The sequence below is a fragment of the Siniperca chuatsi genome, linkage group LG4 (genome assembly GCF_020085105.1).
Source record: "Siniperca chuatsi isolate FFG_IHB_CAS linkage group LG4, ASM2008510v1, whole genome shotgun sequence".
Classification (NCBI taxonomy): Eukaryota; Metazoa; Chordata; class Actinopteri; order Centrarchiformes; family Sinipercidae; genus Siniperca; species Siniperca chuatsi.
This window is the reverse complement of record NC_058045.1, coordinates 25,141,677-25,160,921: the sequence shown is the minus strand read 5'-3', so window position 1 is coordinate 25,160,921 and position 19,245 is coordinate 25,141,677. Positions and strand designations below refer to the sequence as shown.

Sequence of the window (19,245 nt, the reverse complement as noted above, 5' to 3'; positions counted from 1 at the left end):
AATTCATTGTATTATTTTATTGTTGTTATTTTAACTTGTTATTTATGCAGCTGGAAATGTAGGCTTATTGTTCTCTTAATGTATGCTAAAATAGTTATGAGTGTGTGTGTGTGTGTGTGTGTGTGTGCGCGCGCGAGTGCACGTGGGGGGGGTTATCCCTTGGAATGTGCGGTTGTCTCGCGATATGTTTCACGCGAACACCGCTTTCCCAAACCAAAACAAAGAATCCACAGCCAAGTGTGTAGCTAGTTCATGTAAGCTGGGGGTTTCTACGAAAACTCCATTTGTCTTCCACGCATTCGGGTGATCGTAAAGCGGACAAAAAGTCAACTCGGAATGTAACGCAAGGGGGTAAAAAAAAAGTTGTTTTAACTCTTGTTTATAGAGCTAACTAGCTAACGTTAGCCGCCTAACGGCTGGCGAGGTGTTTAACGTTAGCTTAGCGGTTAACGCTAACAGTTCATTTAACAGCCTAACCAAAAAGTCTGAAATCCTTGTAGCCGCTCTAAAGTCTCTGTAAAGCACGATGTCGAGGGACTTCTTTTGACATCGTTGGTCAGTTCATACACAATCACATTTAAAAAGCAAGAACATTGAATTTTATTCGGCAACTTAACGTTAACAGTATCAGAAGTGACAATTGTTCGAGACAGTAACGTTAAATGTGTGTCATCACATTTCCTTTAGTGCTATCTGTTCAACAACGGTGAAATACTTTATATAGTTTAGGGTTAAAAGGTAGTGGAAGTTAATATTGCTACTGTAACCAGCCAATGGGGCCATAGTTTGTCTAGCATGAGAAACCATGTTGTTAGAGAAATTCCTTCGCGTTAAATTAATGAATCTCTGTTTCATGTTTCACCTTGTAGCTTAGCTAACGTTAACTAATGCTATATTAAGCTAACGTAGCACCCCGGAGATGACAAGCCCTCTGCTGAGCTGGAACCAGTTTGGTCGCATTTAACATATGTAGACATGTTAGCCCTCTGTTTATTGATGTTGACTTCATAGGAGTAGCCAGCCACGAGTGCACTGATATCTGCATACAATTAATTTTACAAGACATTCTACGTCGATTATAGTCATTTTCATAAATTGGACGTTTGGCGTTTTTTTGAGATCTCCGATGTTCACGCTGTGACTGTATTGTCTGCATATTATTTGATGGATGATGTGTAACTGACTTTAATTTACTTCCCAAATTCACCAAATCCAGCCAGAAAGTGGATTGAAATCGCTGTAAATGAGTCATTCCGGAGTTCATTTGATAATACACCATCATATTATAGAAAAACACCACAGCCCAGTGGATAGATTGAGTATTCAGGAGGTTGGTGTTGTAGTACAGACAGATGTTCCGATGGTTAATCCCACACTGTGTGCATTGTCTGAATTCCTGGTGACCATTAAAAAAAGAGAACACTCCGGTGAAGCCGGAGGTGACCTACTGATGGCTCCACCTGGATCATGAAATTTAGGAGTTAGGAATTGACCTTTTCAAAAATACTTGATTATGCTGTCGATACGGTACTCTAAATCGTTACAGAATGTAGTCTTATCAGTGCATTATATCGAGATTCATTCAGCTATGTGCCTCTTATGCCCCAGCCTGGAAGAGTTAATGTAGTATGACTTGTAGTGTAAAGGAGTCCCCTGGTGTCGCGAAGGTGACATTGCCCATGCAGTGCCTCTTACGGGACACAGTTCCGAATCAACCAGGGCCCTTAAAAGCAGTGGATAATACAGTTTGTCTTGTAACTGTGAAGTTATGTTATAATATGACATGTTGCACTTTGCACTTGCAATCTTGATGCTGAAGGAGCAGAGAAAATCTGTGATATTCCTGTACAACCTGTATTTTAATGGGGGCTTTTAGTGCATCTGTGATTAATAGTTATACAGCACAACATGTATATGTAGTAGACTGGTGGAATATTTTTCCCTATTGCCTAATATTCTAAATTTCGGTATTTTTCATATAGGCCCTATAGTCGTGCTCTCTCAGATGTATTGTTCCCCATGCTTGCTTTTAGACAAGAACGGAAACTGTCCTAGACAGTCTTGCAGACAGAGGTTCAAGCTGTTTGATGCTGCCTTCATATGATGTTGGAAATATTGCAATTATGTGGTCAGGTTGATCCGATTTGAAAGAACAGATCAAATGATACCTCTGGAAAACTCGTGATTTTTGTGCAACATCTGGGAGGGGTCTGAAAAACGCATATAAACATACTGGAAAATCCATCTGGCAAGACGAATGGCAAATACAGTTATGTTTGTCCCTTACAAAACAAATACTATTTATAACGATTAATACATGGGTTTTTTTGACATTTCCTGTCCCAAAACATTAGCGGTGAGAATAACCTATTTAAAACATAATTATTGACATGTTTTCCTGATTTAAATTGATTGAGGGGGTGTAGAGAATTTTGACTCCGATGTAATGTACAATTTGCCATACGCAACGTTTAATTGGGGGTCCTGGGATAAATGACGCTAAAGACATCCTACAGTTGATTATATAAGTAGGATCTATTTTGTTATTAACGACCAACGTCCATGAAATGCACTATTAGAACATAGAGCACTCAAAAGGTGGAGCTTACGAGGAGCACGTGAAGGCAGCATCGCTCTGATTCAGTCAAGCACGCGGCCATTCACAGTTTAAGGTCCCTCCGGTGACTCTGAATGACTAGCCGGTGCGCGTCTCCCTCGCCTTGCAGACCCATTTAAAGCTTTGGATCGAAGCGGTGGATTTTAGCAGCGAGTTAAAGTCCAGGTTGAGTGTGTGAAACGATGCTGACGAAGTTGGAAAGTAATGAGCGAGGATGCTGAAGCTGCCGGCAAGCCCGCTTTGTTCGGAGGAGCGCAAGGCTTTTGTGCCGCTGTCATCCCGCAGCTCATCCCCTGCTGCTTTGTCTTCACTTGGCCCTCAGATAGCGACCGGTAGGTGCACGTCCGCTTTCAAAGCACCGGGGTTTTAGCTCTGTCATTGTGTTACATGTACACACTGTTGGCACCCGGCTCACGGTATGATTTACTGTAATTAAAAGAATTCTGATAGTGCCCTAGAAAGAAAACCACTGATTGTATTACCCTTGACGGGACTCCGTCTGACTCTACTCAATAGAGAGTAAATAGTGATCTTATGATATTTAATAGTAATCTTTTATGTTACATGATATGAGAAATTCCTTAATAAAATAACATCAACATATAATATTTCCAAATATGTATATATATTTAAAAAATGTAAGGATGATATTCCTGTTATTGTTATAAGGGGGTATTTCCCTGTTTATATCCCATGTTCAGGATAATTCAGCTGGATTTCAGCCCAGACTGCTGTACAGAGCAGATTCCCCATCTTTACCCATCAGTGTGTCGGTGTCGGCAGCCCCTAAATAATAGATGGGACCCTCGCCCCTTAGGGCTCTCACCTCATGCTTTTAATAGACTGCCAGGACGCCTTGCATCTTTGTCTGAGTTATTCTTCGTCTTAGATGGGTTGGTGAACTTGACTTGTATTAAACACATTAAACCTGCATGCAGAGCTTTTGTAAGCACTACAGGCCATTGACCTATTCAGCAAAAGACAAGGGAAATTGTGATATCAGGGGGTGGTGCCCAGTAACAGGAAATTGGACAAGTGAAATGTTAGACCCCTCTAGTTCTTTCTGGCTGTGTGAAATCTTGGCTGTTGTAGATTTGCATTGCCATGTGAAAGATGAGAGGAGCTGCCTGCCCTGAGTGAAATATTGCCTCCTCAGTTCCTTTGTTCCCTCTGCCCTGCTGGTCTGGACACTGGCTGCCTGCCTGTTTGGCTGGAAAACCAACTTTTGTTTTTTATGCCATATCTGCCACGCGTTAAAACCCCATTGGAGATTAAATATGCATTTATGCTCTGTCAGGCACTAGTGTAAATAAACACAACATATTACAATCAGTCATATCTTGCTAGATCACTTAATTGTGGTAGTTTGGAAAAGGAGATCTAATTGTTTATGACAATATTCTCTTCAGTATAATGTATAACCATGGTATAATGAATAAAAGGCTTGACTATTGTTCTATGCCTCTATAGCTTTGAATACTGTTTCTTCACATTCAGTGATAGGTAGTGTCTCTTATATAGGCTCACCTGAACACACTGAACCAGGAGGAGAGGTGTGTGCGCGCATCTTTGTGTGCACATTTCTTCCTTTCCTCAGCTGCTATGGTGACCCTGGTCTTCAAGGACATTGCCAGAGTCTGCAGCTATACTGTGAAGCCGACATGTTATAAACAGAAAAAGAGCAGGGTCTTGGTTTACTCTTTGATTTCTGAAATGTTACCCTTTTGAGTAGAATTGAAAATTCAAAAGTGAGCTAGCACCACATGCATTGATTTTCTTAACATTTTTAGTTTTGACATTATTAAATCTTTTGTACATGTGTTTTTACATCCTTTGTGTGTGTCAATGTGTTGTGCACAAGATATAATCTTAGGCATCACAAGGCTGATGGGGTGCGATCAAACTAAAATGAGTCTGTGACCTTGACTGGGTGTAGCTTTGGCGTTCGTAGGAATTCAGGGTGATTTGCAGCCATCACACTGCATTGTTGATCAGCTCACTGGTCTTGCTTCATCTTGGTCAGCTCTGTTTGGGCCTACCCACCCAGACAGTTAGCCAATTAGCCACTCAGTCAGTCTGTTAGTCAGCTGGCCACCTACCCGGCCGTCCAGCACGTTAAGATGTCAGCCAGTATCCAGGGAGGCGTCTCATTACCAGCCTTTGAAGCTCTGCCAAAACATACATAGCCTTTTCACTGGGCATGGTGCATGGAAACAAAAGACTAAAGTTTATCATTTATTTTTCAATAATGAACAGCTTGTCTTCAGGCTTCAGAACTGATATGCATTGATTCATTTTTATTTTCTGTGTAAAAGTGTATAAAACCTCCATGTCAAATCTGTCTCAGTGAGCTAGGTCAGGGCTTTGTGTGTGTCTGGTCATGTGCTGTGCAGAGTAGAAGGAAGTACTCTGGCTCTTAATACGCCACTAACTTCATTTTTTATAAAATAATAATAATAAAAAAAGACATCTCTCTCATTCTGTCCCTCCACCCCTCCTTGCTCCCATTTTCAATCTCTCTGATTCCATAGCCTACAGTAGGTGGTCATCATCATATTTCACAGCAGCTCTGCTCAGAAGAGCAAGGCTCTCGTCATTACTGAGACCTGGATGTGTTTCTGCCTTATGAGCTCAACGCTATTGATCAGAAAGCCAGCTACACTGTTGCAGTGGAACCGAAATGGAAACATTCATCAACACAACTACAGGAATATGATTTATCATAATACTACTGAAGAATAATGTAATTATAAAAGGCTTGGTACCATTTTTTTCCCTTTCTTATATCAATACCTTTAAAGTGATACAGTATGATGCAACTGCAAGACAGTGCTGGATCATTGTTGTTATCATGTGATACCTGCGGCTACTTATTTTTGTTGCACGTCAACTAAGGTGTGGCTACCTGCATTTACCTGATATTTCAGGCCGAAGGTGCCAATATCTAGCCCGGTATTATTGGCCAGCATTTAACCAATGCCTATACGGTATTACTAGTTCAAATACTACCACACACAAGCACATCTAATGCCCTCCCTTTCATCTTAGTCCCTTCTCTCAGGTTCAGATCTTTATATATTCACTATTTGATTTGCATATCTTAAATTGTCTGTTTGTAACCGCATTTTATGGCTGTTAAATTCAATAGCATTACATACTATGCTTTTGAGCCTATGCATTATTGAATAACAACCGTGCCTGAATCAAGCGTCTCGTCAGAGAAAGTAACAGAATGGACGAAGGCTGTTTTAGGCAAGATGTTCATGAAAATTAAAACCTAAAAACAAAAATGTCAAAAGAGTTAAACCATTCACATCACTTCCTGAATGGTCCCGAAGTGTCTGCGTCTCGTGTGCATTAATGTACGCACAAGACTTGTGTGTTTAAGTCCTTTCTGAAATGGAGGGCAGATATTATAACCGCTCTCTCAGGGCTGCTTGTCTGTCTCTGGAAAAACACTAAATTACGTGAACCACTCCAGGAAGCAGCACTCGCTCCGAGGCAAGGTGGAGTGGTTGTTACCCATCAGTCAAAAATCTCTGAAAAACCAGGCCACGGAGCAAGTAAACAGTTGAAGCCATTTCTGTTTGTTGTCCTGTACCTAAGTGAGTTCAGCTCACTCAAATTGTTTCACATGGACACACTCTCTAATGGATGCTGGGGCGGTGTCTGTATGTAGCTGCAGGCTGAGGTTGGTGGTTTGGTGTCGTCCCTGTTTCTGCAGCACTCAGCCCCTGTAAAGGTTCACATGAGTTGACTGCAGACTTTTTACAGGCTCTCTCCTCGTTCCACAGCTCAGCACGCAAAAAACAAACCCTTTACCCCCTGAGCTATTTCCGCACAACTGTGTGTGTGTGTGTGTGTGTCTATGAGTGTGCCTAGAGAGGATCTAATCTGTGCACCAAGTTATCTATCTCATTGTTGCATGAAATCATGCACCAGTGCTTTGCTTTCTGTATGATCAGTAGTGTCATCCCACTTGTACTCTTCCATTTCTTGAATTGTCTGATTATCTCAGTCTATCATGGCACGGTCGGCTGGGAGTTGGTCTGGAAGTTTTGAAATGATTGTCTCTTCCATATCTAGCAGTAGTTTCTTTATGTCGGCGAGGGTCGAGGGGTTCCCACTATTTCCCGTGGTACATGTAGCCTTTAAGTGACGAGCATTAGCCTGTTGCTGGTCCTCATCTCGACTATTTTCATTGTTGTTTGTCTGGAACATGACTTTTAATCTACTTTACCATCTCAGATAACCAGTTGCACACATTTTGCAATAGATATCTCCGGTTTTGATCAAAGTTTTAGTCAGGAATTTAACTGGGCTTACCCGGCTTGCTTCCTACCCCAACGTAAAAGCCAAACAGGAAGTCCCAAAGATGTCATAGAATGACCAAAAATGTGGGGAGCCGTTTAATGCAGAACAGTGAGAAAGTGATGCTGCTTGAGCAAGAGCGCCAGGCTTGAAGCTTGAAATGTGTTGCAGTCCGGAGTAGCTGCCAGTCCAAGCCTTTTTCTGTGTTCTTCATGGTATGAAGTGCCTGTATTTGTGCACATATTTAGCATATTACATTTTCCCACTTTTGGGCATTCAACAGCTCCCCTCCTCTTCTCTCTGTGTTATTACTGACCCGTTGCAACCTTAAGTTGCAAAAAAAATGAATTATAGTTTGGAACAAACATATTTGGGGGAGTATTTTACAACAATGTCAAAATAGTCATAAAAGTGAATGAAACTGTCATGTGTACCTCTGGGTCATCTTTTATCCTTACTCAAAGTCAGACCACATGACATTCTTGCTTCACCAAACTTCTCTGGGGAAGTATTTGCCACAATATTCGACAAAAAAGTTGTGCAGTCTGACTTTAAGTTCAGCAGCTGTTCAGCTGTAATGATTTCCTCTGTGTGTGCTCTCATGTCTCCATCAGTGATCGGCAGTGTGGCTTGTCAGTATCGGACGGTCACCACCCGCAGCAGCAGGTCAGCACCATGAATATTTACGGGTCCGGTGCCAGTGGAAGTGTCAGTGGCGGTGCCGTTGGCGGGGCCAGAGAAAGAGGAGGAGCAGAGCATTACCGGGAGCAACGGCGGCGCTCCAGCGACCGTTCACGTGACTCCTCCCATGAGAGGGGAGAGAGTCAGCTGACGCCCTGCATCAGGAATGTCACTTCTCCTACTCGGCAGCATGGTGAGGAGAAAAGAAAGAAGAAATCATTATTAGACTTGATCACACAGCCCAAAAGTCACAGATTAGTTGCCCAACCACCATTTTGTCCACAACCTGTATGTGTTTGACTGAAAGCTTGCTTCACTTGTCTTCATGTGTCCTCGTCTCTCCCACAGACCGTGAACGTGGCGACGGAGGCTCGTCCTCCAGATCCTCCAGTCCACGTCCTCCCAGGGTTTCTCTTCCCTATTCCCACGTTGGAGGGGCCCTGATCGGGGGACACATACCTCGGTCCCTGGGTCCTCCTGGAACAGACCACCACTCCAAGACACTGGGCCAAGGACTGTGTGATATGATCTACGTGTATGACCTCGGCAGTAAAGAGGGGCATCGCAGTGGACTGAGACTGGGAGAAAGAGTAACGCTCATTGTGGACAATACAAGATTTGTGGTGGATCCCGCCATCTTCACAGCTCAACCTAACACCATGCTGGGCAGGTAATGTCTGAGAAATGGATTTAATGTAGGTGAAGGTACCCTTTGTGGCATCTGTTCAAAGGAGGATTTATGATTTATGGCTTCTTACAGTTTCCCATAGATGTACCAAGAAGTTACACAATAACTTAAATGTGAAAAAGACCAGGAATGCATAAAACGAGTCTCTAATGAGTCTCAAGAGTAAGTTTGCTTTTGCTTGCTCACAATTTTATCCCATTAAGGCCCAAATATTTTACTTTGGTAACCTTTTTAATATGTTATCGTGCCCTGGAAGAAAAGCAAACTGACACAGTTTTCTTAATGTTGAGTGTTAAACATGAGTATTTAAACCTTGCTGCTATGGACTGAAAGTGCTGAAACAGCTGGGTAGAAACTGTCAAAATAGTTCTACAGGATACATATAAACAGTATTATTATTATTATTATTTCCCTTTTGGCTTTACTAAAGAGGATAGATATTTTGGATGTTTTTTTCTGTTCACCTTTCACTCCGCCTACCATCTGCCATTCCCAGAAACTAAAAGCTTTAACTGTATTGGTGCTGAAAGAACAGCGCCCTCCTGTTTTGTGCCACGTTCTCCTTTTCATGTCCCAAAGCTGTTCCAGCAGACTTCTCGTTAAATGTGACTTGGTTGATGATGTATATATACAAATGTGTGAATGTTAGTTATTAACAATTTGTTGATGCTTAAAAATTCACATAGCACCTCTTTATAATGACTAAACCATAACGCAGTTGTGATTTTTTTTTATTACATCCATTTTAATGAGATTTGTTTTGAAGCTCTATTGATCACATTCACTTTGAAACAACACAACTTTCTTTTGTGATTGGAAAGAAGTATTGAAGCTGTGGCTTCAATGTCTCCAATGTCTTTAATCCAGCTTTGAAGCTGATGAGAACAAACAGCAGCAATACAGATGCACTGCTCTGCTTAATTTGTTCACCCATGATCACTGAACAAGTTGAAGAAACACCTGTTTGTTTTCAGGATGTTTGGTTCTGGGCGGGACAACAACTTCACACGACCCAATGAAAAAGGAGAGTTTGAGGTGGCTGATGGCATCAGCTCCACTGTCTTCAGAGCCATTCTGGTGAGAATGTGGAGTTTAGCTCAGAACGGCTCTATACACTCTGTCACTGTTTGTCCTGTCATTTTCTCTGTACAGTTATTGTACTGTATCTCTAGCTTCCTCTCTCGTTTCATGCTTTCTTTGTCTCAGTAAAACTTTTTCTGTCTTTTCTCTCTTTGTCTGATGCTCTCTCAATCCATCCCTGCTTTTCTCTCTTCCCACTTTCCTACACTCTTCCTCTTTTTCTGTTTCTCTCCCTCTCTCACCCTGTCTCTCTGTCCTCATATTCCTTCCTGACCTTCTTTCTTCTTCCCTCATCTCTTTCTTATTTCTCTGATCTTTTTATCCCCCCTTCTTTTCTCCCTCCTCTCTCCTGGGCCCAGTGAGTTCAGAACCCTTCTGAAACATACACTGCATCTCTCAATGTTTTATTCACTTTCTAATTCTCCTCCCACCCATCTCCCACCCATCCTTCCGCTTGTATTGCACACAAGATATCTCTCAATACACCTACCACCACCTCTCTCTTTCTCAGTTCCTGTTCCTTTTCTGCCAGCCTTCTCTTCCACTCTGCTCCCTCCACATGTCATTGCTGCTTGTACTGACAGGGCTGTTTAGCTCAGTCTTATATGGAAGTCCTCCTTCTGTTTGGATTCTTCAGTTGAGCTATGTAAAGAAAAATATACTTGCCTCATGTGTTAATCACTAACAGCAGTATCTTTGGATTGTATGCATCCTGAAAAGGTCTAAGCAATAATTTGCATGAACAGTGTTGGCACCATGTGCTTTAATTTTTTTTGCCAGACTAGATCCCACGTTTTTTCTTTTCTCCTCAGCTAGATCTTCTCATCAAACTTCCAAGTTTGAAAAGGAGATGTTTTTTCAACATCCAGTTAGAAATTAGTTGTATATGATGATGTGTTTTTCTCGGGATATAATAGAAAATGGCAGCAAAACGTAGTCACTCCCCCGGGAACCATGTTTATAGAAAGAACATAAAGCTTCCCATAAGAGCTGCTTGTAACCCATTAATTCAATTAAATTTTATTTATATAGTGCCGATTCATAACAGAAGTTATCTCATTCCACTTTTCCTATAGAGCAGGTCTAGACCGTACTCTTTATAATATTAAAAAGTATGTTAGCTACAACATCAGCTCTTTTTATATAAAGAAACACTGCTCAAGTGATGTGAGGTAAGAGTAAATTATATATCTGATGAGAATATGTGCAATGTCCACTGCTAGTAGACTACGCCTCCAAAAATCTTTTCTTTTATCTTTTTTTTTAGTATCACTTACCCATGCTTGAAAGGTGGCTGTTAGAAGTTTGTAGTTGTGGCAATGTATAGAGGACAGCAGCTGTAGTCAGCTCGAAATCATATCAGTTACAATAGATACTTTTTAAACCATTTTTCTATTGTCCATCCTTATAACCAGAAAAAACAGAAACCTCTGTATACTGGAATGAGACCCAATCTAATCCAACAGTCCTGTAATAAACCTAACACGGCAGCGGCAGATGGCCACCCACCATTGAGTCTGGTTCTGCTCGAGGTTTCTTAAAAGGAAGTTTTTCCTTGCCACTGTCGCCAAGTACTTCCTCATGGTGGGATTTGTTGGGTCTCTGTAAATAACATTATAAAGAGTACGGTCTAGACCTGCTCTATAGGAAAAGTACAGTGAGATAACTTCTGTTATGAATTGGCGCTATATAAATAAAATTGAATTGAATAAGCACTACCTTTGTTAAAACATTTAAGAGAGAAAGATTTTGACTCAACCCTATGGTCATTTTTCAGGCTATAGTTTGTGGTGTTGTATTGAGTTGCTTTATATTTATAGTTTAATGCAGTCCAATACAACACCACTACAAAGTGCAGCCTTAAAATAATGTACCATAGAACTGAGTCAGTAGGTACCACTGTAAATACGTGGTCTAGGATGCAAACTAGCCTTTGTTGCATAAACCATAAAACACTGTGAATGAGCCACTTTTAAGTTGTGCCAAGAACATGGACGAATAAATGAATATCCAGCACAATCCTTTACGTACAGCACATGGCCAATAGGAACTAAATGAGTCCCAACTTAACATCTTGGCATTCAATACTTGTGCTCTGTTGAACTTTATAAAACGGGCAACAGAATTTGCTATCCAATAACATTAAATGATGAAACTGAGGAGAAATGTATTGGCTGATTCACTAGAAGAGAGGTGGGGCGAGAATCCCTTGCGCTTAAGATCATCAATGAAGGTCATTACATAAGTTTTAAAATCCACCAGTGATGCAGAACAGAAAACACCCTTCCTCCTTCACCTCTTTTTTTCCCCCCCAGAAGCGTCACCCCCTCCTCTTGTGCACCATGTGCCAAATATCGCCCAAGCACGCATCTCTCTCCATAAATGTCCTGTGTCTGAATGCCAAAAAAACATCACTTTAACAGATGGATGAAGCCAGTAGAGATAACACACAGACAACAGCTAAAGTATTTGAGGAAACAGCCTCACCACAAGATCCATTTAGTAGCTGCTGTGGAGCTTTCAATCATATCACATTTGCCCAGTTGTCAAGGAAAGCCAACATGGATGAGATGTCTGTAAAATTGTTAAAAAAATTGGATATATCTTTTCCACTATTTATTTTTTAACTATAAAATATATAAATATTGTAAGAATGCTGTGTGTGAACAACATCAAAATTTAGCAAATGTAAATTTACGTAAACTCTTGCAATAAAGTTGTTGTTTTTTTTAAATGGAAATGATATGGATAATGCTCATGATATAGGATCAAAGGTCCAGAGCAGCTATACTGTTTAGCTGAAATGTCTTTGGTTGAAAGCATCCAGTGCACAGAGACTGCTTGTCAACATGCCTGCTTATTAGTGCTGCTGACAGGAAGTTGCAGCAGCGAACAAACAAAAACATGGCAGCAGTACAGAGATAGGGCACGAGTGGAAATGCTTGTACAGGACCGAGGTTCAAACTGCCATCTTATTATGCTACAGTGCTAATTCCCCATAAACCCTCGTCTCCAGCACCCCATCATCTGCTGTAAACCCTGGTTGTTTGTGGAGGCAAGTAGGCTCGTTACTGGCAACATATTATCCAGTCATCGTTTGGTCCGCCCTCCTTCAGTGTGATTATGGTGCATTCCTGGTGAGCTTGTGTTGATATGTGGCTTCCAAAATGTTTCTGGCAAGTGCAAAACACTCTCCAGTCGCCTCGGCTCTTTGTGAGTGCATTACTGAAGGGCTAATAGTGGCTTTACTGTGGTTATGGCATAATGGATCCTGGCATGAGTGTGTACGTCTGTAAGCATTAAACAAAACGCAAGGAGACAAGAAAGTGAGAGAAGGGCAGGAGTTGAGTGTTGCCTGAGCTCCTTGTCTCCATTGCAGCCTGTAGTGTTTGAGTGGAAACTCTCCTGGGAAACAGTGTGAGCGTCTCATTGGACACAGGCTGCACAGAGACAGCGAGAGGAGGGAGAGTGACGTCGTTCGCTTTTGCTTTCATCACCGCTTTTGCTTTCCCCCTCTCCTCTTAGTCGCTCTCTCTTCTCTCTCTCTCTGTCTCGCCTGTGACGTCCGCTGGATTTTACTTTCATCACCGCTCGCTCTCCTCCCCCTCCTCCTCCCCATCCATCCATCTCTCTCTCTCTCGCTCGCTCTCACTTTCTCTCTCTCCATCTCTCTGCCGCCCGTGTGAGTGAAGCAGCATCAATAATGGCGTCTTGTTTTTTCTCCCATGCTCGTGTGTGTGCGTGATTGCCCGCCATTCTGCCCGTTTTTTTCATTTGTGTGTGTGTGCTGCTGAAAATGGCAGGATTACTACAAGTCGGGGATAATCCGCTGCCCTGACGGCGTTTCCATTCCGGAGCTGAGGGAGGCATGTGACTACCTCTGTATCTCCTTCAACTACAGCACCATCAAGTGCAGAGACCTCAGTGAGTACACAACACTGGACATGCGGCTCGTTTAGCTGTCGATTTACTGTCTGAAGTGTGTAGCGCTGCAGACTGATGTAGTTTGCTGGACTTTGGTGAGTGTGGAGCGCCGATCGTTGTCATTGTTATTGCATTAGAACACAAATAGACTTTGCTTGTTTTATTTTTATTACAAAAAGTGGACATCACTGCATATTTGATGGGCATAAACGGCTACTAACGTCTTTTCATTTAGAATAAATGAAAATAAGTTAGTAGTAGTAGTAAGTTAGTAATATTGTTGACCGATATACGACATTAACTGCAGCTGTTACTGTAAATGAAAACCCTTCAGTCAGAACTAAAAGTAGGAACAGACCTTTCCATTATTATCATTAATGCACAGCAGATACCTGAATGGTATAGTGGCAGGCTGATGTAGCTGTTTGTTTGCATCAGAGTTGTTTGCTTAACTTCATATTTGATGCACCTGTGACATCATACTGTTACATGGAAAAGCCTTATTGACAATGATGCACATCTCTCTCTCTCTGTGTGTGTGTGTGTGTGTTTGTGATATAAGTGTTGTTATTGTGCATGGCCGTGCCTCTTGTTTGTGTCTCTGAGTGTGTGGGAGGAGCAGCTTCAGCTCACAGGGGCTGCTGTGTGTGTGTGTGTGTGTGTGTGTGTGTGTGTGTGTGTGTGTGTGTGTGTGTGTGTGTGTGTGTGTGTGTGTGTGTGTTGGGCTCTAAGTAGGTCATGGTTAGCTGTGAGATGTAATGCTTGTTATGCAAGCACATAACCAACCAAGGCAAGCAGGTCTCCTTCTTGCACCAGCACGATGTGGTTTTCAGGGTTTTCTGTCATTAGTTACAGCTTTGTAGTGTGGCTTTTGTGGTTAATTTGAGTCCAATTTAAATCAGTCTCTGTTCTGGATAGACCCACACTAAGGCTGCACATATAAACCATGTTTTCTGTTTGTATATTTTAAGAGTTTGCATACAGGAGTTCATGATATTCGCATTTATTATGTTTAAGCAGCTCTACGGGTAATAGGTCTTAACTGGTGCAGTGCTGCCTGAATATCATCAACTGCAGAGCCAGAACTTTCCACAGCCAAGTACAGCCTTACTCAGTAGAAGACATTGTACTAGAATGGAGGTAAACTGGTCATATCACCGTTTACAGGAAAGCCCCACACGTAAAAGAAGTGCTCCATATAGTGCTAGCAGTGGTCAAAACATCCCACATCATCAATGTGTGCAACATAGTAAAAATGGCTTGTGTTTGTGTGTGTGTGTGTGTGTGTGTTCTTATACTGTATGTGGATGCTGTGTGTAATCTGGAATTTTTGCATGAATGTGGCCAAGTGCACGTCCGACCACTTGCTTGACTGGGTGGCCAGTGGACATGCAATTTCAAGTCTGATAGTTAAAGGAGGTAATATGAACAGCAGTCGTTTATTTTCTGTAGTGGCGTGTAACGTTTCTCAAACTTAAAATAGTACTTGGCTATCCTAGTTGTTGGAGGAAAAGTGAATGACCCAGCACAGTGTCCTACATCCTTTTGTCCTCGGTTCCTCCCCAGGCGCCCTGATGCACGAGCTGTCTAACGACGGGGCCCGGCATCAGTTTGAGTGTTACCTGGAGGAGATGGTGCTGCCGCTGATGGTGGCCAGCGCTCAGAGCGGAGAGAGGGAGTGTCACGTGGTGGTGCTGACTGATGACGACGTGGTGGACTGGGATGAAGAGTACCCTCCACAGATGGGAGAGGAGTACTCGCAGAGTAAGATACCGTCACCATCACTGATCTGTTTGTACTCCCTGATTAACCCAGCTGCTCGGCTGGCCTGTTTTGGTAGCAGTGTGTCAGCCTCGTGGCTGGGTGAGAAAGGGGGGGGGGGTCATCCTCCACCTGCCAGAAACTTTTATGAAAACAGATTACTGCGGCATGAACACGTCCTGCAGCTGCTGCATTCTTCCCAGTTTTTGACATTTTTGTAGTTGCTAAACTTGAAAGTGGAGTGATGAGCTGGTCTTCAATCACTTCTGAGTCCTCCAGCTGCATATAAAGCAAGCACAGAGAATGTTCTCTCCAGGCTGTTTCAGAGAAGAATATTATTAGAGTAAAAAAATCCCGCAGCAAATGTGATCTGTAATAGTAATATTTGTGATTTGAGTACTTCTGTCCCAACTAATAGAGCAGAGAAGGAAACACAGGAGGAGAGCTATGGTTTAAAGGATGTAAGTCTGATATTGTGTGTTTTTGTTATCAACAAATCCCATGAAAAGAAGTGTTGTGCGTGTATCCATTCCTCTATGCCATAGAGCTCCATTGTTGTCTAAAAACTATTAAAACACTTCAGTGAGTCACACTGTTGCCCTGGGCAACATGCTCCTTCATTACCATGAACACACACACACACTGCAGTTTACTGTAAATCAGTCCTACATACACCGTCCTATGGCTGTAAATACTCACTAGCGCACCAAATGTGGATTAATCCGCAGCTGAAAATAGTCCCCAGCAAATGCACTATTTCCTTCTGTTTGAATAATTTATTTGTGTTTTTAAAGATTTATATCTTCAGTAAGAACAAATGGGCTTGAGAGCCACAGACAGGGTGGTGAAGTCAAACAGTTTGGAGAGTACTGGTCTATTCGTGGGATTCGTTGATAATAAGAAAAATCTTCTTTAAGGCGGTGCTGACTTCAGATCAGTTGTTGACGGTCATGTGGGTTCATGTATTGAATGTCCCTCTTTTCCTCAACAGTCATCTACAGCACCAAACTGTACCGCTTCTTCAAGTACATAGAGAACAGAGACGTGGCCAAGTCAGTGCTGAAGGACAGAGGACTGAAAAAGATCCGGCTGGGAATAGAAGGTGCTCGGTCAAAGTGTTTTCTTTTATGTCTCCAAAACTGAAAAAAGTATGAACAATCAGAATAATGTGTGTAATGCTTACTGGGGGCTTTCAGCAGAGTTGTTTCTCTGTTTCTGCTGCAGATAAGAAGTGCGTGTATTTTACAGTCTGGTCCTGGAATTTTCTCCACAATAGCCCAACTGCAGTGAACACAACACTGTTGGCCCCTGAGAACCTTTCGGAGTTGAAAAACAAAAACAAACCTAGAAGGAAGAACATTAGGTCATGGAAGCAGTTTCACTTGTTAAAGAAAAATACTGGAACTTTCCCTCAGGGCCACAGTGGGGAACCTTTACTAAGCTTTTAAATATGATTTGGCATCATCACATGTCTACACACTGTGGAAGTCTTAATGGCTGAACCTGAGGCAAGAGCTTCCACAACAACACCAATGTTCTCTACGCTGTGTTTTTCATAACATGTTTTTAATAGAATATCAAATCCAAGCAGTAGCTCGATGCTGAAAATACTTAAAGGAATAGTTTACCGTTTTAAACCTGGCCAAGAACTAGTCTGACGCACAACCCCCCCATAAAAGGAGGAATTGTCGTTTTTACACTTGGGCTTTTGCATGTATTAAACAGGTGTGGTGAGTGAGCTTGTTACCTTTGGACAGAGCCGGGCTAGCTGTCTCCCTCTGTTTCTAGTCTTTATGCTAAGCTAAGCTAACCGGCTGCTGGCTCCTGCTACATATTGACTGTACAGACATCTAACCCGGCAAGAAAGCAAACAAGCGTAGGATGTGGTTCCTTAAGTGTTCTTCTGATCAGTTTTTGTTTTCTCCAGGCTACCCGACCTATAAAGAGAAGGTGAAGCGGCGTCCTGGAGGTCGCCCGGAGGTCATCTACAACTACGTCCAGCGTCCCTTCATCCGCATGTCCTGGGAGAAGGAGGAAGGGAAGAGCCGCCACGTGGACTTCCAGTGCGTCAAGTCCAAGTCCACCACCAACCTGGCTGCGGCCGCCGCAGACATTCCCCAGGACCAGCTGGTGGTCATGCAGCCTCCGGGGCCGCAGGTGGACGAGCTGGAGACCGTGCCACAGCCGGCGGGCGTCGGCGACCCCCACCAGCTGCCATTCGGGCAGGGGCCAGAGAACAACGTGGGCCCCCACTTAGCACAAGGCTACGAGGGCCCTAACCAGCAGGCTCAGGACAGTCCGAGCCAGGCCGCGCACAGCCTGGCCCACAGTAACCAGCAGCACGGCAGCAGCCACACTCAGGCCACTTACCACTACGAACCGGACCCAGACACACCGTCCCCCTCCGCATGAGACTGGCTGCATTCTTAATCCCTCTCTCCACTGCTGCGTTCGCACTAACAGCAACAAGTGCTTTTATTTACACCATTACACTGAGATCAATTCAGGAAGGAAGAAAGAAAAATAAATAAATAAATAACCAACTTAACAATAATTGTTCTCAGAGCATTGATTGTGAACTCAAGCTAAGAAGCACACAAACCTGAGTGGCGTTCCACAGCCAATAAGCACACAAAGTTCAACCATTCTCAGCTAAAATTAAAGCACTTCTGGCCACTTGTTGCTTTCAGCGTGAACGCAGACTTTGTCCCCCTGCTGCCCCACAGTCCCCTTCACCACCACCTCCTCCTCCTCCTCCTCCTGAGTGGCAAAACACCACTTTGCCTTCTGTTGCACCTCTGCTGCAGCCTTTCTCAGTCAACACAGCGTCCGAATGAACTGTCCAGCAGCCAAGGATGGATGACGCACATCAGCAGGCTTCCTCACCCACCTCTGTTCACTCTGTTTTTATTTATCTGACCAAAGGAGACTTTAGTTGCATTCTGTATGCATGTGAAAAGACAGAGTGCTGTATTACATTATAATGAAGCATGTGTGAGTGTGTGTGTGGTGCTGCTGGGATACTGTACCTCACTGGGAAAGTGGATTTCAGTGCCTCTTCGTAGTCTTTATTTGGGGGCTAGTTATTAACTTGGATGTGAAGAATCATTTTTTCCAGTGCATGTGAAGACCTTGATGAAAGGGTTTTTTTTTTGGTTTTTTTTGTTTTACACAACATGTACAAGTTTTTAAGAAAATGTCCCACTCCCTTTTGTTCTTTAAACCAGTTGATTTGGTTCCTAGTTTACGTTGAGTCCACGTTTTCACTTGTTTGCTCCACTCCTGTTGGCTGACCTGCTCTGAAAACGCTGCACAGGTTCATCACCACTGCTGTGAGCACACAGGATGTCAGATGAGATGTTGAACGCAATGTTTTTCTAATAAATAGTATTCACACTCTCTTCTTGGATGACTTCACTTATTTGAATCTATTTTAAAAGGTAACAAAAGTTGGGGTTTCTCCTCTGGTGTCAGTTCTGCCATCAAAATAAGTGTGACTATATATGGATTTGTCACTATACTACTTCTTCTATAAATACACACTCTCACAACTGACTGTCATTTTCAGCAAAAATGGAAGCTTTTCTTCTGGGAAAAACTTATGAATACACAATATTTTTAGCAATAACCAACCCAATAGTTCTAAATTAACAATATGGTCAATACTGACTTTTTTTTATGGCAATACTAACATGTAACATGTTTCCACCTGAGCAGTTTTCCATCAGCGTATATGTGTTGCTTCGTCCTCTCCATTTATTACTACCATGTATCAGGCATCATTTTGATATTGGTCTTGATACTAGTAACACACTGCTTTTAAGCGGTTATTGGTGATAAGATGTCTGCTAGATGGTGCGAGCCTGCACACAGTAGTGGCTGATCTGATCAGAGTGGAATGACTCAGCTCTGGCTCTGAATCACAGCATGGATATTCTGCATTCCAGCTGGTGCAGCATTACTCACATTACTGCTCTGTCATCACATCACGATAGAAGACATTCCTTTGTAGAACAATCCCGTAACCAGATGTAGGAATGTACGCACAAGCAGCAGGGAGTCCTGAGTTCGGGCCTTCAACCACAAGTTAATGTGGAATTTACTTTCATCGTCTGCCAATAAAATTTCACTAGAATATATCTGTAAAGTAAAATAAGAAAATTAGAAACACATAAAACTCAGT

At 42.6% G+C, this 19,245-nt stretch overlaps 1 protein-coding gene across 3 annotated transcripts; it reads left to right on the top strand.

Moving 5' to 3' along the window:
• The first annotated feature begins 190 nt into the window (after positions 1–190).
• LOC122874520 (BTB/POZ domain-containing protein 10-like) lies at positions 191–18,461 on the top strand. Of its 3 annotated transcripts, XM_044192497.1 has the most exons (9): positions 191–351; positions 2,727–2,949; positions 7,543–7,802; positions 7,958–8,279; positions 9,272–9,374; positions 13,181–13,301; positions 14,868–15,065; positions 16,054–16,164; positions 16,990–18,461. In XM_044192497.1, the coding sequence occupies exons 2-9, from the start codon at positions 2,822–2,824 to the stop codon at positions 17,472–17,474; spliced, it is 1,728 nt and encodes a 575-aa protein (XP_044048432.1). In that variant the 5' UTR covers positions 191–351; positions 2,727–2,821; the 3' UTR covers positions 17,475–18,461. The 3 variants fall into 3 exon arrangements, with proteins under 3 accessions (XP_044048432.1, XP_044048433.1, XP_044048434.1); XM_044192498.1 differs by lacking the exon at positions 2,727–2,949 and having other exon boundaries at positions 192–351; XM_044192499.1 differs by lacking the exon at positions 2,727–2,949 and having other exon boundaries at positions 231–254.
• The last annotated feature ends 784 nt before the right edge of the window (positions 18,462–19,245 follow it).